Source organism: Prosopis cineraria, unplaced genomic scaffold, assembly GCF_029017545.1.
Source record: "Prosopis cineraria cultivar Desert tree isolate PC_DT_omini unplaced genomic scaffold, ASM2901754v1 PC12, whole genome shotgun sequence".
NCBI lineage: Eukaryota > Viridiplantae > Streptophyta > Magnoliopsida > Fabales > Fabaceae > Prosopis > Prosopis cineraria.
This window is the reverse complement of record NW_026555343.1, coordinates 2350542-2375803: the sequence shown is the minus strand read 5'-3', so window position 1 is coordinate 2375803 and position 25262 is coordinate 2350542. Positions and strand designations below refer to the sequence as shown.

The 25262-nt window shown below is 32.8% G+C and overlaps 2 protein-coding genes across 2 annotated transcripts; one reads left to right on the top strand and one right to left on the bottom strand.

The window, feature by feature from the left end:
- The first annotated feature begins 1860 nt into the window (after positions 1-1860).
- LOC129288996 (phosphatidylinositol:ceramide inositolphosphotransferase 1-like) lies at positions 1861-7173 on the top strand. The gene is made up of 12 exons (XM_054925827.1): positions 1861-2497; positions 2615-2704; positions 3400-3486; positions 3582-3650; positions 4381-4461; positions 5268-5339; positions 5522-5582; positions 5669-5771; positions 5916-6011; positions 6087-6133; positions 6416-6543; positions 6838-7173. The coding sequence occupies exons 1-12, from the start codon at positions 2465-2467 to the stop codon at positions 6922-6924; spliced, it is 954 nt and encodes a 317-aa protein (XP_054781802.1). The 5' UTR covers positions 1861-2464; the 3' UTR covers positions 6925-7173.
- A 6794-nt stretch (positions 7174-13967) lies between these two features.
- Positions 13968-17672, bottom strand: LOC129287973 (uncharacterized). Its single transcript, XM_054924273.1, has 2 exons — positions 16735-17672; positions 13968-14509 (listed from the first exon to the last, which is right to left on the bottom strand). The coding sequence occupies exons 1-2, from the start codon at positions 17187-17189 to the stop codon at positions 14266-14268; spliced, it is 699 nt and encodes a 232-aa protein (XP_054780248.1). The 5' UTR covers positions 17190-17672; the 3' UTR covers positions 13968-14265.
- Positions 17673-25262: the final 7590 nt, after the last annotated feature.

The window sequence follows — 25262 nt, the reverse complement described above, 5'->3', positions numbered from 1 at the left end:
GTCCTTTACATAGCTTTATCCAAAATGAGATGTAGGAGGGAAAGGAAGGCGCGAGAGGGTTTGCATGGAATGTAGGTGGAAACTAAACGCGTGCGTGTGCCTTTTCTAGGAGTGAAATTGAAGCTATTTTTCATGAACTAGGTACGTCAACAACAACAATGGCAAGCCTAAGTGAGAGACTAACCCTCGTTTCTTTGATGATAACAAGGATGATGGAGACACTTTCTTCGCCATCAACGGCCGCAACTGATGATGACAAGGAAGAAGAAGATGTCATTGACTTTAGAGTTAATGCCCTCAGGTTTTCTCACCAAATTTTTTGGTCTTCAAATCTACCCTCACTCATGTGTTCATGTATTGGAGGCTTTGACGAAACACTTTTTATTTTTTAAATAATTAATTTATCTTATTGTCTCATTCTATTTGAGAATTGAAAGAAGTGTTTTGACATGATAAATATGTATACTAAATAAAATTTATACAAAAGTTACTCCACCACTCACATAATTATATTTTGTAAGGTTTTGAAAATTAATTCAGTAATTGAATCAATCAAGACATTATTAGCTTAAGAGTTAATAATTAAAATTATAGCCATATTATGGTCAAATGGGTTATAAACAAAATATTTTTATTAAATCGATCAACGTACTGATTGTATGGTTTATCAATTCATGCTGGCCAAGTTGACCTGGATAGCGTTACTATGATAGTTTGACATACCAAATGTGTTTTGAGAACATAAAGATCGTGTCCCACAGCTTTGGGAAAAGAATATTTGGGGCCTGCTGAGAGCATAAAATGTTGACTGTAGAGGAGCAGATGTGGATTTAGATGCCATTCGCAAGCCGTATCTATTCTGGATTTCTGGCATTCCCATCATCCAATTTGACAAGATAAAATTTAAAACCAATAATTACTCAATGTTGCATGCCTTTCCCCTTTCACGTTGCACACGTCATGGCATGCCGAAGTTTCTCTGCTCACCAAACTTGTTAGTTTTGGGACACCATCTCTGTGACTATGAATATCAAATGTTTCTTATGGCTTCTGGAAGTCCTCGACCCTTCTCACGTAACATTAATATATGGAAAAATCACTCTAAACTCACATGAGAAAAATTTAAATTCAGAAAGCCCCATAAAATCACAAAAGTATTTCAAAGTCTTCTATCAAAGTTGTTAATCGCGGCTGAATAATTGTTAATTATTGCTGCTTAGTTGTCAATTGAAGTATTTCATTAACAATTATTGAACGGTAATTAATAAATTCAATATAACAAATAAGCAACTTCGACTGAAAATACAAGATTTTAAAGTAAATTTTGAGATTTCATGGATTTTTTTTATTCAGACCTTGGTATATTGCAGTTTGATTTGATATAATGGGTTAAAATTGTCTCTCTAACTACCGAAATAAGAAGCAAATACAACATTAAAAATTGAGCTACATCTCTTTTTGATGCTGTTATCCATGGGCTTAAATCAGATTCAAGTATTATCAAATTTATTAAAGAATCTCTCCTATGGGCATTTTTTGCATTCTCACATTCAAATTGAAAATCTAGTGCTTAAATGACCATACTTTCTTTTAGTAGGACCAACATGTTGGTAAAAATTAAAATTGAGCTACTACGCATATGCATCGACAAAGTTATTTAGTCCCGGCCCAGAATTTGGGATTTGCCGATTGCTCGACATTTTTGAGAAAGGAAATATATATGGCCATAACAAAGTAAAACGGCAATTACGAATTACCTGTATTTTTGGTTGAAATGGCAATTAAAATATTAAATTATAAAAATTGCAAATTCAAATGCTGGAAGATTCTACCGAGGATTCTCTCACCACCTTGACAAGAGAGAAGGGGGGTACAGGATTGGCGTTTAGGAAAGGGAGAAGCGGCGATGTTTCTCACTTTCACTTTGTTCTGTTTTTCTTTATTTCTATCACAAAATCTCATCTCAATATATAAATGTATGCGAAGAACGTCTGTCTCTGTAGTATTATTTTTCTTCGCTTCCCAACTGTCACTCCGGATTCAACTCGCTTGCATAGAAGTTAGACAAAGCAAGAAGCCCCTTTGATGCTTGAGCCTTCATTTCAGTTTCGAAAACATTTCTCTGTTGATTCTTCCAATTCAATTTTTCTTCTTCTTCTTTTCTGATCATCTGGGTACTCTTGATCTTCATCACTATAGTTTCCTCATTCACTTCTTAGATCTCCCTCCTATTTGTTCGAATACTCTACCCGTTCCTCCTTGATTCTGCTTCCCGGGAGTGTTTAATAGAAGGGAAGGGTGGATTTAACAGAATAAGAAAGAGAAGAAGGGGTTAATTGAATTTGGGTTTTAACGAGATTGTTGTGGGAAATCATGTTGACCTTAGGGGTGTGGTTATGAAGTAATATGGAATTGATCATTACCCGCTTAAAACAAGTAAATAAGGGAGGAGAAAAACAACAACATGTCGCTTTACATTGGTCGGGAGGCGTCAAAGGTTGGTTTCTCAGCCCCCCCCCCCCCCATATCGCTTTTGCTACTTGTTCATCCGGGATTCTAATTTATTTTGCCTTTGTCTGATTTTTTTTTTTCTTTGGGGGTTCTGGACTTGTAGCTATGGAAGAGATTTTGCTCCGAGGCAACCACGGAGATCAACCTTCTTGCGGAGAATTGGAAATACCTTCTTGCTGGTCTTGTCTTTCAGGTCTCTCTATTTTGATCAATGTTATTACTTAATTGAAAATATTGTTCGAGAGCTCCGGTTTCCTTTTGTGAAAAGGATTATAAAGTTTATTTTTTCTGCTTTCTTTTGAAGAGTGGGAATTGATGAAAATAAACTTCACATCTAGTTGTGCGAAATTTACTTGATCGCTGCAAAAGCTTTTTGTCATGTTGGTACTTTTACAGATTGCTCGCCTCAATGTTAGGAAAAAGTTTTCTATCATCTGCGGTATAGCGACTGAACCATATTTTCTCAGTAATTAAAATCAAGCGTACAGTCTTACAGTTTTATTAAAAAAAAAAAAGGGTCGAGATACGAGTAAATGGTTGTAACATCATTTGTCATGTTCTTCAACTCTCGTGGTTTGACATTCCATACCTGATCAATAATTGCATACCAAATGAAATTTGAAATCAATGGTGGACTCTCCGATTACTTATTTCATCTAAGTTGCAAATTCATTCAAGTCTTTGAGGATTTCTTGGTCTATCTGTGTCCCAAGATGATCAATGTTTTTTTATTTTCCTCATTTGAAGCCTTTAAGAGCCTGCTGCCAGTTGATGAAGACAAATACAGAGCAGAAATATTTTATCATAGACTTTTTTATGTTCAAAAGGGCGCACGATATCAGGTTCTTCTGAAGGTCGTTATCTAAATTTTTTACTCTTTCCGTGCAGTATGTACATGGGCTGGCTGCTCGAGGTGTTCATTATTTTCATAGGCCTGGCCCCATTCTTCAGGATGTTGGGTTCTATCTTCTTCCGGTCTGTAATCTCAATTCCTTTTATCTTTTCCTCTAAGTTATTTTTCATAGCCTTGGCCATGCGTTTTCAATTTCTAATCTTTGTGTTTGTTGTAGGAGCTTGGACAAGAAAAAGCTTACATGAGCGAAACCCTGTTTACCTTTATCTTCTTATCTTTTTTTCTGGTAAGTGTAGCCACTCCCTTTCTCTCCCTCTCCCACTTGGCTACGTGTTATCTGCACTCATTTAGTCATATTAAGAAGCAAATTTTATTGATATTTGAAGATGGCGGTCCCTGTTATAGGCTACATTTTATCTAGCTATAACATCGAGGTCATGGTGGCATAACAGTTCTCATAGTAACTTCTACTTCCTTTCTTTCTCTTTCTTTCCTATGAAAATACATGAAGTTAACGCATTTAGTGTCAGGTTGCTTGGTGATGGCCAAAGATGTGCATGTTTCATTGAAATTAAACCATTGGAGCTCTTTAAGGTTTATTAGAAAGTCAGACATAATCTTTCTAACACGTTTAGGGTAATTTGGAGTTGACAACTGTGTTCTTGTGTTGAGGATGATTTGTTGAAAATATGAACAGAGAGCAGAAAATTATTTCTCATTTTTTTTTTGTTTGAGGTTTTATGCTTTTGAAATCAAGCACCAATTATGTGGAAAGATTATCTTGCTTTGATTGAATGGCTGTTTTCCTTTCAATTTTTGCTTGGTGTCCTGCTATTATGCTAATTGATGCTGAAGCTTCAGCTTGAGACTAACTTTCAGATAGTCATGCACCTATGTCCTCCTCCCTAATTTGTCATTTATTCATTTAAGTGCCTTTTTTTTAGTAAGTTCTGCTTCCCATGTATCAACTTTTCCATGGTCATTTATGATATGCTCTTTGTTATGGGGTTTTGCAGTGGACCTTTCATCCTTTGATTTTGAAGAGCAAAAAGATCTCCACAGTTCTAATATGGTGCAGGGTTCTAGCATTCTTAATTGTAAGTGGTGATTAAATCATGGTTATTAAGCTGACCTTATATTTTGGGAATTTTATTCCTAACGCTAGTATTTGAAGTGATAGCATACTGAAGCAATAGATAGCTTACTTCCTGATATAAATGCAATGTTTAATGTCAGCATATATGATGTTATTATTAAGTAATCATGTCTAGTTGTGCTTCTATGCATTTATGTAATTGCAAAGATCATATTTAACTGTCGTCTCTTATGAGCAAGGACTTTATGCAACCGTGTTGCTGGACGTTTTGTTAAATTTATAGTTTTTTTGACCCAACTTATCAAAAAATAATATCTTTCTTAATCTCTATCCATCTTCCATCAATTGACAAAGAGTGGCTTATTGTTAGACGTTTTCTTAAATGTATAGTTTTTTTGACCCAACTTATCAAAGCATAATATCTTTCTTAATCTCTATCCATCTTCCATCAATTGACAAAGAGTGGCTTATTGGTAAGGACCAAAGATAAGTACTGGAAGTCCTAGATTGTTTAGAAACCTTAGAAGTATTTAATTTTATTTATTTCCTTCCTTTTTTATATCCTGAGTTCCTATATACAGGTCTATGATATTGTTTTGGAATAACTTTTGGATTTAAGAAGGAATATTTTCAGAGTTCAGTTTCTTTGTTCCCCTTTTCAGACTCTCATGCTCCTCCTCACCCTCTTACTCTTCTCTCGTTTTCTTTTCCAATCTCTTGTTCCACATCACTAGGCTATTGTAAATGGGTGAGATATGGTAGTTTTTATTTTTATGATGTTTAACCATATGTATTTGTTTGCTATAGGCTTGCCAATGCCTTCGTATCATCACATTTTATTCTACACAGCTTCCTGGTCCAAACTACCATTGCCGCCAGGTATAATTGCTTGTGTTTAGTTGCTTTCTAAAACATTGTGTCCATACTGTGTTTAAATTGTGTATGTGGAAAAACTATATATATATATATATATATATGTATATTGGAAGTGATCATAATTCTGATATGGCTTCTTGTTGTTGTTGTGATCATAATTCTGATATGCTTTATGCATCATGCAGGGCTCAAAACATGCTACACTGCCTCGTCCGGATAGTGTTCTTGAAGTCCTCTTGATTAATTGTTAGTAGGCATTGCTGTATTGGTGCCATTCAGCTTCAATGCCTTAGTGTTTGATTTTTTTTGCTCTTTTGGTTTTCAATGTGCAGTTCCTCATGGTGTGCTGTATGGATGTGGTGATTTGATATTTTCATCACACATGATCTTTAGTTTAGTCTTCGTACTTACATATCAGAAATATGGCACACGAAGGTAAAGTTGTGTTTCTTATTTTTCTTTTATTAAATAAGTAGATATTTTGCTGCTGTTGAGTTAGATGCTTATAAAAATGGGCAAAAACTTTCATTCATACATGGTTTTTTAGCGTAGGTTCTGACTTTTGATGATCCACTTCAGGGTCATCAAGCAATTAGCATGGCTTCTTGCTGTTATTCAGAGCCTTTTGATAATAGCATCTCGCAAACATTACACAGTTGATATAGTTGTTGCCTGGTGAGGAGCATATTCTGATTTTCAAATGAAAGATTTTGTTTGTGCCTTTCAATTTAATGTTGTGATCCTTTGCAGGTATACTGTTAACATGGTGGTCTTTTTTATTGACAAAAAATTACCAGGTTAGGGCATTTATTCAGTATTCTATATCATGCTAGGGGAAAAATTATCTTGTAGATTGGGTCCATGAGATATACAGATCTAAAAAATTGGGCCAATCAAGCTCACTTTTTGACACGCTTCCATGTTAATGTATGATTACCAAAGGATTCATTCATGCTATTGTCATGTTAATTGAGCATGTCAGGCAAATTTTTGATGAGATCCACCGAGTGCAGCTTTATGCTATTGTCATGTTGGTTTAGGAGCAATGTGCTGTTGTGCTCACTTGTTTTGTCCTGCAGAAATGCCCGACCGTTCCATTGCATCAGCCACCATGCTGCTACCGTTGAGCACTAAAGACAAGGACGGCAGAATCAAAGAAGAGTCTCACAAGCTCTTAAATGGGAATTCTGGAGACCCTACAGATAGGGTACTGTGAATTAATCTATTTGTCCTTTAAGATATTCTTACATAGGACCGTTTTATAATAGATAAGCAGACCGTGTCAATTATGAAGATACACATAAGCATGTTAGACATATTCTTCAGTTGGGCCCACCTTTCACATGCCTATGTGTATCTCCACTCCACTCGATTCATTTAGGATAAAATTTGCAGACTAGGTCTCCCTCAGAATTTATTTTTTGGTCCTTTCGTCTCGTCTTTTCAGTAAAACGTCTGTGTCTATGATCTGGACATAACATGGTATCTGTAAATTGCTCAGAGGCAGAGAACTCAGGTAAATGGCAAGATTCTGGAAGATGGCAATACATTTCAAGCTGACTTTGCAACGAATGGCTCACAAATATAGGAGCTTCTGCTACACAAATGAGATGAAGGACTCAACCTTCAATTAGAAGATTCAGTTACCTGATCAACCACATAATTTATAAGTAACAACCTAATTTGTATTCAAGGGAATTGTGACTGGATTATTGTGTCATTTGAGTTCATGTAAATATCTTCAACTGTTCTCTGTCGTAGTTGCATTATCTTTAGTATAATAAATGTTGTCGCAAATGACGGGATTGGATAGAATAACCAGGCAATGGAACGTGAATCGGTGCGTCCAATGAGAGACAAGTTTCATGAGGAAGCACATGCACAGGATTGTCCTTTTGACCCTGCATGTGCTTAAACGAAAATTAGGGGCTCTGAGCAGGCTCCCTTCAATGAGTTGACCAAATTAATTAATTGCAAGTAGATATATTAAACATATCTTTTTTGTGAAGTAGTTTACAAGGTTTGTTATTTTCATGGGATAAAGTGCTTACCCGCAACTGATTAAGGATTTGATTTTGAACTTGACATGACAAATGGCTTGAAGGGTTTCAGTTTGTGTCATTGGTGTGGAATGTATATCTGATATCAACGAGACATGAAGGTGGGTTAAAATGAAAGGTTAGGTTCTGAATTAATTTTCTGGAAATATTGAAATCCAACGGCATTGTCCCGAATCCAAATTTAGGTAAAGAAAAAGGAAATGGGGTCCCGTTGCAGAGGGGACATCACGTGCGTCTGCTCTGTTCTTCACATGTCCTCCTTCACTTCACCTTCTCTCTCTCTCTCTCTCTCTCTCTGAGTGCTGCACTGCACAGTTTGTCTTTTCAAATGAGGTATCATCCTTCTCCACAGTATTGTACAATATTATTTATTATTTTTTGAATATTATTTATTATTGCTTCATTCGCTTATTTTAATATATCAGTCCCCAACCACACGGTGCTGTTTCGTGTTAGAGTGAGCAATCACGTCATGTGGCCAACTCGATTCAATTGCATTATTCTCATTTCTCATCACGTCATCTTCATTTTCGCCTTATCACCCTCTCCCATTATTCTATCAATTTTTGTAGAGTACCGGTCGACTAAAAAATGGTGTAAAGAGGGCAAAATCGAGTCAGGTTAGGACTCGCGAAACTTTTGCACCCTGTTAGGCGCATAATTAATAATCATAATATCTAAGTTGTCACATAATGCTTAATGAACAGGCATCCGTGCATTTATTTACTTTTTTAAAAATGTGTTCAAAATTGATCATTCGATCTTTTAGTGATTTTTTAAATAATTTATTCTATCAATTTGAGACAATAGAGGCTACTCTTTTTTTTTAAAAAAAAAATAGGTGAGTTGAGTCAATGAATTAACCAAAGGTCAGAACAAAACATGTCTGCAAACTCATGAGATGACCCAACAACAAAGGGCAATTCCACCTAATCATCTTAACTATGCAAAACTTACACCAAACCATCATAATAATTTAAATCATTCCTTACACACGGATTTTAATTTTTCTGAGTAAATGAAAATATATACATATGTAGTATAAGCTTAATAAATTTAAGGGTTAAAAGGAAATTTCATTTTTAAACCAAGAATGTTTGGGAGCAATGTCCCCCTTCAATTTTTTTTTTAAAACGATATCAATGACCTTGTAATCTAGTGGCATATAAATTTTTTTATAAGTAAGAGATTGTAGGTTCAATCTTGAGATCATTAGTGTTTGCCTTTTTAATTTTAAAAATGATGCAATATGGCCCTTACTTTTAATAAAAATTAACTTTAATTGTTAAAGTTATAAATAAGGAGTCAAAAAATTTTCTTGATCATTTTTTATAATTTTTTAATTAACTAATAATTAAAGTTAATATTTGTTAATAATAGGGGTAATATTGCACTGTTTTCAAAAGATAAAAGGGAATATTGTACCAAAAATAAATTTAATGTCTCAAATGTTCATAGATTTATAATGTAGGGAGAATTTACCATTTAGCCCTAAAATTTAAATATTTACCTGTACTATTTTTTGGAACTTTTAAAAAGTCTATGATTAATTAAAAAAGTTTCACTTCTAACTCGTTCAAACTGTAACTTAACCTTGTCAAAGTAGGGTTCTTAATTCTTTTTCCCCTAAATAAAATGCTTGCCTAAGTGCTGACGCCGCTGACGCTTGGAATCACAATTATTTTAGTAAATAAAAGATAATATATTATATTCCATGGATTGCTGACGCCAATTATGAGATCATGTGCTTATTTCTATTGTTTTATTAATCTAACTCTCGAAAGTAATTAATTTCAAGTCACTTTGTTGTAAGGATGCGGATATGACGAGAATGAAGAGCTAGTATAGATCCACTAAATATATATATATATATATATATATAATATAAGAAAAATCTTATTAAAAAAATTAGTATCAAACAATACTTGTATGTTAGTATGTAATGTAGCATGGAATTTTTTTTTCTTTGGCCAGTTTGTAGCATGGAACTTGGCGATGGATAGTTGGTGCATGAATTTTGTGACATTTTATTGTTGTGTTACAGATTGAGACATGTAACTATAAATTCTGGAGGCAAGCACATATGCTGACGAGAGATATACAAATAATTAAAGACAAGTCGCTTTTCAAGTTATACACAACATTTTAAAATAAATCACATTATTTGTATGATTTATAGATCACATGATTTGCTATGCCTTTTTATATTTTATAGTATTAGTTAATTGCAAGAACATCACATATATTAATTAAAATAACTACATATATTACCTAATAAGAGGCTTCTAACATTTTTTATATATTCCCTTCAATCCTAATTATAAGATAAAGTTAAGAATTTTATTTTGATTGTGAATAAGTATTTTTTTATTGGAAGTAATATTATTCAAAATATTATCAAACATTAAATGTGAGCACTTCTTCTAACACTATAGTATAAGGGATTAGTTTCTGTCACTAAACTCAACCCCTATTAATAAGTTAACTAATTTTATGGTTCTTAAGAAAAGATAGTAAATAAATAAATATCCTTAAACATGTAAGAAAAATATATGACTTTTTAATTTTGTCATTCACTAAAATTAGTGACCACAATAACATACGTGTTTAGGAATAATGATTTTGTGCAATTGAGGAAGGTCAACATTAATTCATTTAAAAAAAAATAACCATGACATCTTTGCCTTTTTATTTAGGATCAAATATATAGCAATGTTTTTAAAATCAAATCAGATATTGAATCAACAAAAAAAAAATTAATGGTTTGCGGTTTGTATGGTCTAACCCAGGTGGATCAATGGTCGAATCGATGACTTAATAATTAAATTTAAAAATTATATATGTATATAATAATCTAAATATAAGAAATAAATATAAAATTGCCACTTAACTTAAAAATAAAATTAAATATTTTAATTTTATCATAACTTAATAAGCCACATAATACAACATAATATTAAATAATTTAAAAAATTGATTTTTGATAAAAAATAAAAAAATTTGATAAAAAATGAAAAAAGAAAAAGGGCATTTTTTTTAATAGTCTAGCTTTTGAAAATCGGATCTGATTCTTAGTCTGATTGCTAGTCCAAAGTAGCATAATCTAGACCAACTTTCCATATGATTTTTTTTTTCGGTTCGGTCCGGTTTTTTAATCATTTATATATGTATTTAAAACTTTGAGAGAGTTCATGATTAGCATAGATTTTGTCTGTCACACAAAGTATGATAACTCTAAGCATCATGATGTAGTATGATTAATAGAATTTTTATGAGACGTATAGATATGTAGGTTGGTATTTGATATGTTATTGCTATCATGCAGATGAAGAGATAAAAGAGACAGAGAGGACCGGGCAAAGTAAGATAAGGTTGGATTGATGATTGGACCAAAAAGCAGAAATGAAATTGATTGCAGAGATCACGTAAAGATATGGAATCATATATACATGCACATACACATAGAATGGACAATGACGATATGTATACATAAACAAGAGGAGACAGAGAGAAGAGGGAGGTGATGCAAAAAGGGCATAAATGAGGGCCACTGTGTTTTTTGCTTTCATTTTCTCTTCTTTTAATTTCTTTCATCACTGATTGCTTCCACATTTCTCGCCTTTTCATCATATTCTAACAAATGCATCAAGTTTCACTTCAGAAGCTCAAAGGAATATGGCCTAAATAACTGAAATCACCCTATACATTTCTATTTCTTTGTATCATTCTCTCATCTCATAGCACCGTAGCATTACTGCGAAGGGTCCATCTTAGAAAATGAGAAATTTCGTCTGTATCTATCATTTTAGTGGTTAATAAATGAATCAATCTCACATATTTTCTTTTCTGTTTTTGGTCCGCCGAACTCTAATTACAAGACGTGTTTTATAATAATTCTCATCTCAAATATCGTTTTCTGCATCATCACAGCGTGGCTCATCCATCGACCAAGAGTTTTATAGTGATTTGTGTGGTTTTGTATTAAACTTGTGTTGGTTGTCTATTCACTTGAAAAGGATCTCATGAAATTCGAATCCAATCTTTGGGATGTAGTGTTCCTATTCACAATTCCCAATCAGCTCTATCCTACATGGATTTTTATTTTATAGTGAATAATATCGTGTGAATATGAGGATGAGACTAAAACAGATCCTCAACCCCCCCCCCCACCCCACACAAAAGATATATTGAGAAATAATAATTATGATTACAGTATGCCTTAGTGGGGACAGAATATTATGCTTCTGAATTTTTCTTTTTTCGACCATGATATCATGCTTCACATTCAATCATAAGAAAGTTAAACCTTTTCGCTCTCTCTTTCTTTTTTGTTTTTTTGGCTGAGATCACCATTCTTCACTTGTTATTGGCGTAAGGTTTGGTGATGAAATTGCCATCAATCTTCAGTTTTAGTTAAATTACAATTTCGAGTCTTTTTCTTCTTCTTTGAAATCATTCATTTAAGGGAAATAACTTGCTAGTTTTGAGACTCTTATTTCACAAGATTTTAGATGTTAAACATTGTACTTTACAAGTTGAAAGAAATGTGTGGGTATGTGTGTGGGAATGGCACGTGTAAAATATCAATTCTTTTTTTATTGTCCACAAATATTTTATTATTGAAGGCAATTCTATAAGAGATCTGGTTAAATATTAAATATAAATATCTCTTTTAATAAAAATTTAAGCTTTAATTTGTCATGATGTACTCATCGCTTTTGTTAGACCCGCCCAATCATCCAACCGTCATTGGTAACTCAATTTTTTAAAATGAAAATGTAAGATCAACTCACATTTGTGATATGAACTGACATTTTTGTGGCTAGCAGTTAAGCCCTGAAGCCCATTTTGCAGGCCTTAATGGGCTGGATTGAGATAGCTTACCCAATCCAATTCTAAAAGGCCTGTGAACATGTAGGCCTAAGCCATATTCTTGCTGCGTAGATCGACCTGTGAACGTTGCGGTTTGATAATTTCGTCCAGGCACATATTGTTAGGCTTCTAATAATTGTTTTTGGTAAGAGTATTCCCTAAACCCAATCCCCGAAGAGTACGGGACAGAAGAGAATGAATAAAGATGGAACCCACACTAACATTTCAATCTTATAACCTCATATTGATGTACAAGGAGATGTGTGGTTTCTGTTTTCATTTTTTTTAAAATTATTTTGCAATATAGTTTTAAAAAAAATTAAAACAAAAAAAATCTGTTTGGTTGTATTAATTTAAAAAGAATTTTATAATTAAAAATTAATTGATAATTATGGTTGTTAGCAGTTAATGGTGGTGGCTTATAATAGTAATTGTTCAATGTGGCTATAGTTTTCCATATTCAAATATATGTATTTTGAAAACAAAAAAAAACAAAAATAAAAAATGACTTTAAGATTTTTTTTTTGGTAAAAGCAAAAAATGAGAATAGTTTTGAAAATAATTAAATTTAAAATACTTATCCACAACAGTTTTTTAATTTTTTTAAAAAACGTTACTTATATCATTTTTACTCCCTTTATTGGTTTCTCCAATTATATAGAATTTATTTGTTTTGGCATTTGTACGTGTTTCAATGCATGTAAATGTCAAAGTCACTCTCTAGAGAAATTAAATTCTCTATGGTGCAGGTGAAAATGCATTTTTTTAACTGAACTACTAGGTATATGAGCATGTCTCACTATACCTAAAAAATTTAATAAGACATAGACTAATTTAAATGTGTGTTTGGATAGGGAAAAAAATTAATTTTTTATCCCAAAATCAATTTTTTCAATTAATTTACTCAAACACTCAAAAAAGCTCAAAAATCAATTCTGAGACAAGACGCACACGTTTTCCTGTAAGCTCCCTCCATCAGCTGTTTACTAAAAATTTATCAAAAAATGTTGGAGAAAGGTATAAAGAAAGGCCCAAAAAAAAATTATAAATAAAGCACATAATTTAATAAAAATAAAATAAAACTCTCTTCTCTTCTCTCTTTTTTTTCTTAATAAAATTTAAATTTTATATCCTCAAAAAATTAATATTTGATATTTAAGATTTAAATTATATAGTAATTTATATAGTTAAAAGTAATTTTGATTAAATTATCTAAATATTTTCAATTTTGTCAAAATTAATTTTAAAAAAACAGTATCCAAACGGATTGCGTTATAACATAATCAATTATAATTAAAATTTATATGGTTCAAAAACGGATTGCGCTTTATGTTAATTTATCAATATTGTGGTCATTGGGAAGAAATTATTTGTTTGCAGCCTCCTATTATCAGCGAACTTCGCCACAACAATAGTAGGTAAACTTGATATAATAATTAAAAAAAAAAAAGAATTACGTTATGAACAGACTCAAATACATCAACTAAATTTCTTTCTTTCTTGAATGAAGTGATCAACTAAATTTCTTTAAGATGACCATTTCATACGAGACATGCTCACATGACTAGCATGTGAGAAGAAAAATAAGCGAAATCATTTAAGAAGTAAATCTCTCATTAATTGAGCTAATCCCTTGAGATATTATTAGCTAACTTTCATTGTTTTCACATGCATGCATAATTTAACTCAGGAGAATCCATTATGAATCAAAATTTGACTCAAAAGTTGACCACCATAAAGAATTCTTCCTGGGTTCGCTCGTGAACCTTTACATTTCAATACAACATTCTACAGTTCTAAACACAAGTTATATAGTCCTCAATAATTGAGGACCGATCCTCAAACTGAAACTGTTCATCCTCAAAGCAACAATTTACTGTGCTTGCTTGAGTAGGCTTTCTCTCTTCCTGTTCTTTCCCCCTTTTTTTGGCTCCCCCCCCCCCAAAACAACTTTTCTTTCCTTTTTTTTTTTTTTTTTAACTTTGCCTCTCTGTTAATTAGGATGAAGGTACATTAAAGTGAAAAAGCCATGATATGACAAAAGCAAAAACCATACAAGCAAGCAGAAAGTTCAGGAACCTATGGCCATGCCAGAATCTTCCAGTTTCCGCAGAAGGTGCTGGTGTGGAGACTGCTGTTGCAGCTGCACTAGGAGCATTATTGCTTTCACTTGAATGCTCCGTTACCTCCTTGTTCCCTCCATAAACATTCCGGGCGACCGAGTGACAAATTTCACAAGTCCTATGATAATTTTGAGGAAACAGAAACAGAACAGAAGAGACTCAATATTAAAAACCAGTTGGCTCCAAAATCTACCACTACTATAAATTATACACTAAGATGACTTCAACAAATTAGATATCATCACAATTTATACTAAGATATCTTAGCAGAGGGTTAACTAAACAGAAATAGTTCATGGTTATGTGCTTTAAAGTTTTTCAGCACTTGTCTATCCAGCTCACATCTTGTATATAATATTCCTTCCCTTTTGCTGTTGCATGATTGTTTGACAAAGGATCAAATAATAAAATCAAAGCCCGCAGACAAAGAAAAAGAAAAATATCAGGGATTATTTGCCGTCCAAGTAAAGCATCACCTCATAAACTTAGAGAAAATTCCAAATGGTACATATTCACATTCTGTCCCATAGATTTTTTTCTTAAATATTTAATTTAGCTATCAAGCCATGCACTGGGATGGATTTGCATCTCTATTAGAAGCTACAATAAACCTTTGGCCAAAAAAATAAAAAAAGGAATGTAACAATAAACCTTTTTCTTGGCAAATGGCCCAACAAATAGCTTTTTATTGACAGTGGAGCAAGAAGGGCCTGCTGTCCACCACAAAGTATCTTATCCCTAAGGTCATCAAAATTTCAGAACACTACAACACTAATTTGGATCCTTTCAATTTCTTTCAGACGTTGATATAGTCAATTCCAGAGAGTGAAACGCTAAATGTATGGGACCGCTAAAGTTGGCAATTCAAATCCACAAAGAGGACAGAGGCATTCAGTATAGCATTACTATTGAAAAAGTGCAATAAATATGGAAATAACTAAACTTCAAGAAATGCTGCAAGGAACTGAACATAATACTGAAAATGCAGAATCTTTATGACACTGGAAACTTTGATGAAAAATAAAATAATCTGCGATGTTAAACCTTAGATGAACAATCTGGGTTATGCAATTAATGGATTGAAGATTTTAGGTTGTCAAGAACCACTGCAACTCAAAAGTTCAAACTTTTGGGTAGAGACTCTTATTGCCATGCCTACCAGGTGGTATATCATAGAAGAATAGTGCAAATAGAACGATGAGGGCAGCAATCTAATATCTCCTTTAATAGAGATAGAGACAAGGAAAAAGAAGCAACATAGGATTCACACACCTGGGACCTGGAATTAATGGATAAAAAATTTAGGGTGTCAATAATCATTATCCTCAAAAGTTTAAATGTCAAGTGAAGACCTGTGAATGTGTCTAATCAGACAGGACAGGTGGCATACAATGAATGAATAATGTAAATAGAAGGATGAAGGGGACAATATAATCTCATCTTTAATAGAGATAGAGAGAAGCAAAAAGCAGTGTGAGATTACTAAACTTCAAAAAAGAAGCAGCAACAGGGAATCCCACTGTACTCCGACATTTCAATGACTCAGCAGGACTGGCTGATGGCTTTACGCCTTTCTTTTTCCATCATCATCTGCTTTAAAATAACGTAATCTTCTTTAACTTTTCCTATCCTTGAAGAAATAAGAGAGCCTGCCTTGACCCATTACCTTCTTTACACCTTCTAAAATATGTGTCACCCAAGCATTTTTCTTCCTTCCATCATCTTCTTTAACTTTATTTAGTTTAATTAATTAACAACCCGCCACAGCATCAGATTCCAAACTATATACTTTAGTTGAATATTATGGCTTTGTGCTACCTTTCAATCATCAACATCAGAGCCTTCAAAACACAAAAAACTTGAGTGCTTGTGGATTTTTTTTCAATAGGGCAAGACATAGGTTAATAAATACATTGCAGACACAACTTGTCAATAAGCTCATCTCAATGTTAAGGGATTGTTTGGGTGTCAGGGGTCGGTGAGGTGAGTTAAGCATCCAAACCATTGTTTGGATGTATTAACAATGAAAGGATCAGATGTTTTGGGAACTATGATCCTCCATAATTTCAAACCCTTTCAAATTAAGAGATTTGCAATGGGATAAGTTGTTGTTAATAGTTTTTTTACTCTTTTACCCTCTCCACTTTCTTTTCTCCAATTTTACATGGAGGATAACGTTAAAAACTTAACCTTTTAAACACGCACTCCTATTAATGATACAGTAACTTGATTACCAAACAACATTCATTTTCCAACAACCCAAAATGAAGAGGGTTGTTACAAGCCCTGGTGCTACAAGTTTCGGCATTACAACAGAAATAAAAACAAATTAGGTTTACTCACCTATTCCCTTTGATCTTGAACCAGGCCTCAGCACAGTGTTTGTGAGCAGCAGCTAAATCATCCTTACAAGAGCATCCCAATTCAATGGGAATCCCAGACTCATCATTGCTATCACTCTCCAAACCCAAGTGACAAATCCTACAATCTCTCTCTACTTTGGCCAAATGCACCTTAATTTCAGGAACCTCACTTTCAATTTCCACTTCCACCGAACAATCAGTCACAGAAGAAGTTCTCCTAGAATCAGCAACACATCTAACCTCAGAATCAGAAACGCACGCGAAACTACAATCGTCGTATGAACCACCGTAGGTCGAGTAGAAATGAGAATAGCAGGACCCATCATCGGCGTCAGAGAAGCATACACTCCCGTCAGCGCTGACGTCACTCGCGACAACCGAACGATGGTGACCTCCTTGCTCTAAATCTACATGGGGCATCTGTATGCTCGACATTTTCAGAGACCCAACAGGACAGAGTATGAAAGAAATGCTCCTTCACTTCATTCTCGACGTCTTATAGAAGAAGAAAGGCGAGGGAAAGAGAGAAAAGGATTAAAGAAATCGGAATTGGATTAGGTGATCCTTCCACTCCAATAATGCTTGCTCGGAAAAAATTAAGGAGTTGGGAATGATTTGAGGCTCGAAGATCGAGAATGCTCACTTTAAACAGAGAAGTGGTGGGGAGAGGAGTATTAAGGAGGCAAAGAATGGTCTACGAGACACAGACTCGTGCTCTTGTAGAAGACATCGACATTGACCCTGCGGTCTGCGTAGGAGGAAAGAAATGTCCAGTGATGCACATACGGTCTCTGAGATTTCTTCGCTGATAAAGGAGTGGGACACAGACCTGGAAGAAGCTTACAAATAATTCGAAGAATAATAATAGAGCAGAATAATCGCTGGGCTATATTGATTCTGTCCGTCGATGCGTGTCGATGTTGGAGCTTCAGCTTAGTTTGAGACGTTGATGCAGAATCTACGGTTGAGATTGCAGAAGCATTCGAAATTGGAAATATATGTGTCTGTGTGTATATATTTTCAATTTATCTGGGACCAAAAAAAAAAAAAAAGAAATCAATAATGAGTTCAAATTGAGAGATGAGTAATTGACCCTTAAAAATAAAATCACAACTAATCCCTTTCAAAAAAAATTAATCACAAATGAGAATTAAGGTGAATGGATTGTTTTTGAAATAAAAATATGACTTATTTTTTTAAATAAAATTTATTATTATTTTTTATTTATGATAAATTTTTTTAAAAGGGAATTTAATGTAATTCTCTTTTAAAAAAATGATGGGATGAATAATACTTTTTTATGTGTGATACTAATATATGTTAACCAAGATTATATGGGAGTAGATTTTATTAATTTAAGGGAAGAATTATTACAATTTATTTTTTTTAAAAAATAAAATTAGTATTTTTTTAATCAAAGTTTAAAAATGGTTGGGTTGCCTTTCAGTGTAGTTCCTTCGTAACTTCTGTCAGACGGCAATTTATTAATATATATGATATGATATATGATACTCTCTCTCTCTTTCTCTTTTTTTTATTTAATGGAGGAAGGGGCATATGATATGCTCTCCACTTCCCCTTTATAATTTAAAAGTTATATGAAAAGTCACTGTAAATTTCACGAGATTTTCCAAGTGAACTCTCGTAATAAAATTCTAGCTAGGTGACTTCATGTGATTTCTGAGCGAACGAGATTGAAATTGGAAAGTAACTTCCACGAATTAGAGCTTGAAAATCTATAAAAGTCTCATAATACGTTGAGGAAATATATATATATATATATATAAGTCATTCTCGGTGAAGTCTTGTCGGAGGTCAAGCAAGTAAATATGATTTTAATTAGCAATGAAAAGAAGATAGCTTGAACGTGAAGCATGTGTTGAAGGGATTTAGTCAAAAGAAGATATGACATTAAAAAAGAAGATTCAACATCTTAAGCAAAGCTTATGAAATTAACTACCATGGGACTCACACTTTTTCACACCTTGGTCTGCTTTTCTTTTACATGCCTCACACTCTTTGATTTTGTTCTGTTTCTTTTGTCCAATGCACAGGCTATGTCATTTTCCAACTTACAACACACGCTTCAAGTTTGAGTTAATAATTAACTGCCTTTTCCCCCCTCCAGAAATACATGACAGACTGATACAAGTTTGAATTTTATTTTTATTTTTTCTTTTTTGTCAATTGTTGATTTTAGTTTGCTTCCTTTTTTTTTTTCATTATGCACATATATGTCTTTCTATTGAAGTTAATTCCATTCAAAATATGATTGGGCGAGCTCCTCTCACTAGCTAGATTAATTTCCTGTTAGTAATTATAGTTTACTTTTAATTGCAATTGAGTATTAGTTGTTGTAGAGACAAAAAAAGTCTCCTGATAATTCGCTAAATAAAACTGCGACTTGAATTTATTAAAAAATGAAAAAACAGAGGGAAATTTAAAGTATCAAAATTCATAAATGAGATGGCAGAAATTGAAGCATAGAACAGATGGATAATATAATTGATATCTTGTTATTTTTTTATACACTTTTAGCACTGAATTTCATAAGAATTATAAATTAATAGAACTGAATTTCATAAATGTGAGATTTGGTCATTTAATTTTTGCTGCATCCTTAATCACATTTTCAACAAAGAAAAATTATCATGAATAAAAGTAAACAGATTAATATATAATTTGAACCTTGAACTATAGGCTCATGAGTGATTTAAACTATAAACTGGTATTTGATACTTCCTCCGTTAAAAAATATAAGGTATTTTTAATCGAATCTCACCTCTCAATAAAGTAGTTACTTATTTTTAACCTAACATTATCTTTTTATATTTACCATTATTAAACACCCCATAATTAATATAAAGTCATTATTAATAGAGACACTTTTAGAAAAAAAAAGGTAACGATTACATCTCGAATGACTAAAAATATTTTACATTTTTTAACATACAACTCCTTAAAAAATGCTTTATATTTTTTAATGGAGGGAGTACATTTTAAATTTTGAACAATTAAACTTAAAACAATTTTCACTTACCATTACTATGAGAGTAACATTTGTTACTTTTAAAATTATAGAGCCCATCATAATTGTCTCTCTGCTCTCTTCTGCTCTCTCACTCCCTCTCCTGCTCTCTCCTCCACTCTCTTTCTCTTACTCCCAGTGATGAGAGATCTCTCTCTCTTAAGTAGACTGTTGTTATCACTGTCATCCTCTACCTCTTCTTCCACAATTGCTTCATTGATGGATGCAACACCTCCCTTATCATCCCCACCTTCTATGCCAAGGGTGAAGGCAACGTTGTCTCAGTACTCCATAATCACTTCCTTCCTCCTTATTCCCAATGCTATGTATAGTCTATTTAAGATAGTGAAAGCCACGAGAAGATGGCCCATTCATGAAAAGACCAAAATTGATGTGAGCATAAAGGGTCTAAGAACTTTGAGCTTTGTAACTATGAACTTTGAGATCTCTAATCATCAGACAATTGACATATGCATCAACAACATTTGAAATAACTTAAACTCAAGCTAATGAGAGATCTAGTTTATTTATTCTAATAAACTCATACAGATACAACAACTAGAACTTTTAATTTGAAAGATTGAGAGCTTGGTCCACAGTAGTAAGATCAGCCTCCATCTTCTTAACTATGACTTGCATGCTAGAGCTTACTGAGAGCGAGAGAAAGCAAAAGAGAGAACAAGAGAGACTTCATATTCTTAATCATGTAGGAGAGAAAGTGAGAGAGTGGAAGAGAGATGGTGGTGATGATGTAACATCCTGAAAATTAACTCCCTAGTTAATTAAACTAATCAAAGGTAATTAAGCAAATTTAAGTATGTATTGGGCATATGAATGGTTAGAGAGAACTACTGGGCTTATTGGGTTGTGATTATAGCTTAAGGATTGGGTTTAAAACGGAGTTGGACCACTTAAGCCCTGAAAGAGAAAGAAAACTTGGAGGGTATGTCTTTATACCATGTTTCGCGGCACATGTAATGTTTGCCATGGTGCATGAATCTAATAAACATGAAGGGATGCTCTTTATAGGCACATAGTTGAAATCTAATAGAAATAAGAACGTGATTCAGCTTGAGAAATAAAGAGAGAAAAGAGATTTAAGTAAGAGAATAAAAGAGAAAATGAAGGGCATACATGAAGCTTTGCTAAGGCTTCAATCCTTAAAGATTAAGGAACATTTTGGAGCTTGCTAACACCTACAGTAAGTTTCCCAAGCTTTCTTTTTCTTTCCCCTTCCCCTTTTTGAGATTTTTTGAGTTAGGGCTTGTTTGGAGAAGTGATTTTTGGACTTTAAAGGTTATGGGTCAAAATCTATTAACTTAAATAGGGTTAATAAAAGTTCTTCAAGCTATTTAAGGTTAGTGGATGGTGTGTTCTTGGTAGTTTAATAGCTAAAAATTTGTGATGAATGTAGCAGTTAGAAATATTAGAAGCCATTAATAATACTTTAAGAGTTTATTAAAGTTTATGTGAGCTAAAGGAAGTTAATAATCCCAATAGGTGTGCTTAAATACCAGATATTAGGATTTTGAGTAGTGAAAGTGTTAAGTAAAGGGTTGAAATTTTATTAATAGAGGTATTAATGATTGTTAGGTATGATTAATTGTAGATTAACCACCTATTGGCATCATTCAAGCTTAAGAAAGCTTTGGAAGTACTTGTATTGAGGGATAACATTTGACCTCTCAAAAGTTTAAAGTAATTAGGAAAAATTTGGCTCATGTCTTTCTTGTTAATTAATTATAGTTGTTTGTAAATTTGTTTTAAAAATATGATTATGCTTTTGAATTTGTACAAAAATACAAGTACGGCATGAAACATGTGTTTTTAAATGATTTTGGCAAATGGAATGTGCCCATATTGATATTTATGATTGATGATAGTGTGAGCAAGACCATAATGAGATTAAAAAGAACTATAAAGCAAGTTCGTGTTAAAAGTGTAAAATAAGTGATATGAGATGAAAATTATGATGTGAAGAAAATGTTGTTGAGAAATTGCATGCCAATCATGATAATTAAGAATATGCATGCTATATGTTAAGTATATGTGTATTGTATGATCATATAAGGTGAGAATTTGCCTTAGGAGGGAGTAGATATTTTAAATCCATATGGTACTTGCCTTTATATATATATATATATATATATCATCCCAAATGTTCTATGAGGTACTATTTTACTTGTTTAACAAAGGACTCAAATCTAAGTAGTTTTCACTTGTTCTATGAGGAAGCTAGTTTAGGGACATGACACCTCATAATGTGTGATTTAAGGAAAACTAAGAATCATAAGTGAGTACAGTAGCATTGGTCAAGCAGCTTTGAGGCTTGGGTAGTCTCATCACATGGATGAACCCTATTAAGTAAATAGCTCATGATTTCATGTTGGAGCCATAATAAGGGTATAAGAGTGGAGTTGATCTTGCATACTATTATTAAGAGCATATGGTTATTAATATTGTAACCTCATTATATTATGATGTTTGAGTTGTAAGATCTTCTTACTTAATTATCAATTTTTGATGTAATCAAAGGTTTGAACCTAATAAGGATTACCAAGTTTTCACAATTACAAGTAGAAGAAACAATTTTAAACAATTGCAATAGGATCTTAAGATTTTCAACATTTAAAATACATTCACTCACTCTTAGTAAACTCAAATTAGAGTTTTAAAACAATGTAGAAGCTAGAGAATTAAGAAAAATTAAAGCATTTACATAAAAATTGAAACAAGTGAAAATAGTGCAGAAATAGCATATGTGCCACGACTAACTATCAATACACTACGGTGTGAGGCATCATGCGCTGCAACCCATTGTATGATTTATGACAGTAAAATTTCATTGTCAAAGACTAGTTAGGTTCACCATATTTCAAAATAATTTCACACATAATCCACCATATTGCCAGAATTCCATCAATAGTTTTCTAACATCAAATAAGTTTCAAATCATTAATTTTAACAACTATCTAATTAACATTTAACAATACAAATTAGGTTTCTTTCGATTACCTCAAACTTTTAAGAGGTCAAAGATTTATCTTTCACAATACCAACTTCTAAAACTTCTTTCTAAGCTCGAATAATACCAAATAAGTTACACTACAATCATTTTGGAAGGACAATATTATTATCCCATTTTGGGCAATTACTAACATTAAATTCCACATATCCCTCTTTTATCAAAATTATGAACTCACACCCAATCATACCCAATAGGTTTACTAGGGTCCCTTAACCCATATTATCATTAATGAGTCATTAAACCACCATTAATGATCTACACACACTCCCAACCACCTCATAAATGCTAAATTTTGGATATTTATGGCTCCCAACTATTAACCACTCACAAAATCATTATTATAGGATTTAAATACTATAAACAACTCTCATTATATATATTTTAACTAATGAGTTTAGACTCATAGCTCATATAAACTAAAAATCATCATTAATACTTAAACCCTAACTTAACTGCTCACAAGATAAAAGTAGAGAGAGAAGAGGGAAGTACATTACATTTACCTTGGGTATTATAAGGCTTTAAAATATCTTTAATGGCTCTAATAGTGTGCCCTAGTAGAGCTAAAATCATGCCTTTCATTTTCTCCCACTTTACTCTTCTAGTTTTTCACGTAGACATGAATTGATTTAACCAAATTTTTGATCATGTGGCGTGAAGCACATAGTCTCCTTTCATGGCGCATGGTACAGAGAGTTCCAGTTCACGCTGATTTCCTTTATGCACTGTGGTAGACGTTGCTCGTGTTACAGCATGTGGCACAAAGGACTTTCTTCACTTTTTCTCCATGCTTGATGCTTGGGCCACTTGACCATACTTTAAAACTACGTTTAGGGCTAAAATCAAAATCAAATACACTTATTAGATCCTTTTAACCACACATCTCATTAATTAATTAATTACCTTGATTAAGCTTAATTAATTAGGTTTAGATTTTCAAGATGTTATATGAATCACATGGATAATAGTATTATGATGGAGAATTGACTTCTATAATAATGTGAATATGTGAATTGGTTACTTATACCACTTGCATTTATATAATTGATTGACATGCTTGTATATATGCTAGATTAATCTTGATTATTGAGTAGTTGTACTCATCCATCTCTTTTCAATATTTATAGGAGCTAGCTCGAGTTAAAATAGAGTGAAAGCTCTAAAGATTTAGGAATATTAGTTCCTCATTGTATGCCTCCCTTATTTTGCTTTTATGATGTGTATTTAAATGTGATATTGCTAAGTAGGAACCTTAAACTTTGTGATTACTTATACTGTATGTTTGATTTGAGTTAAGTGTTATATTTTGAGCTCTAGGTTGTATGCAATCATTTAAGGAATTTAGATAGGGTCAAAGTACTACTGCAAGTAAGGAAATGAATGTATGTATGATTGAAATGATTTATATAAGGTTTAATGAGGAAAATGACTCCCCCTTCTATGTTTGATATTAGTGGGTTGAGTATTAAAAAGGTAATATATGTAATACTGAGATGTTGTGGTATTGTACAAGTATCTTTTTGTCTCTTAAGTGTGATCTAGTGATAATTGTGAGCTTATAGCACTTGGTTGTAATTTTGAACTCCTTAATTGTAGTAACATTTGCAAATAGATATCTAATTTTTAATAGAGAAATGATTTGTGAGTGAAACTAGTACCATTAGCTAAAGCTCCAAGAGAGTTTTTTATAAATACATAGAGTACTTCAATTGGATGTCAGACAAAGAAATGAAGCACATCAAAAGTTCGCCCCTATTACTATCAAATTGACAACAATAAATTTGGCATTTTATGCAATACGTCGTAGTGTATAGCACAAAGAGAAGCAGTTGTGGCACATCCCTCTGTTTTTGCTAACTTGATGTTTTTCAACTAGTTTTCAAGGGTTTTGACTACAAAATTATATCTCATGCTTTTATACTTGTTTCTATGGTTTGAACTTATTGGAACTAAATTAAAGTATATTAAAGTTGTAAAACTTGGGTTCATAAATCTTGAAAAATTTTATATGATTTTGAAAATCTTTAATGTTGTTTTCAAATATGTCAACCATGGTTGGATAATTCATTTGGATTAGTCTTGTGATTAATTATTATGAAATTGTGGTTAAGTGTTGGATTGGTAAGAGCAACCTTACAGATAGTGCTCTGTTTTTAGTGGCATCATCTCTGTAGTAAAGATGAGAGGCGGGGGGTAGAGGGAGAGAGCGAGCGAGTGAGTAGAGAAAGATAGAAGGAGAGAGACAATGATCAAGTGATGAGGCCCTATTATTTAAAAAATAACATAAGTTCATCTAATATTAACAGTGAAGGAGAAATTATTTTAAATTTAATTGTTAAGGATTTAAAATGTAACAAATACAAGTATAGGATTTAAATTGCCTCTAGACCTATTGTTAGAATTCAAATTACATATTAATTCCAAGTAAACACATCCTTTATCCTCAATTGTC

Bases quoted from the DNA above. Each gene is read 5' to 3' on its own strand.
- LOC129288996 (XM_054925827.1), top strand. From the start codon at position 2,465: ATGTCGCTTTACATTGGTCGGGAGGCGTCAAAG. The intron at 3,651-4,380 runs GTAAGTGTAGCC...GGGGTTTTGCAG, and splicing joins TCTTCTTATCTTTTTTTCTG to TGGACCTTTCATCCTTTGAT. The intron at 6,012-6,086 runs GTGAGGAGCATA...GATCCTTTGCAG, and splicing joins GTTGATATAGTTGTTGCCTG to GTATACTGTTAACATGGTGG.
- LOC129287973 (XM_054924273.1), bottom strand. From the start codon at position 17,189: ATGTCGAGCATACAGATGCCCCATGTAGATTTAGAGCAAGGAGGTCAC. The intron at 14,510-16,734 runs GTGAGTAAACCT...AAATTATCATAG, and splicing joins TTCAAGATCAAAGGGAATAG to GACTTGTGAAATTTGTCACT.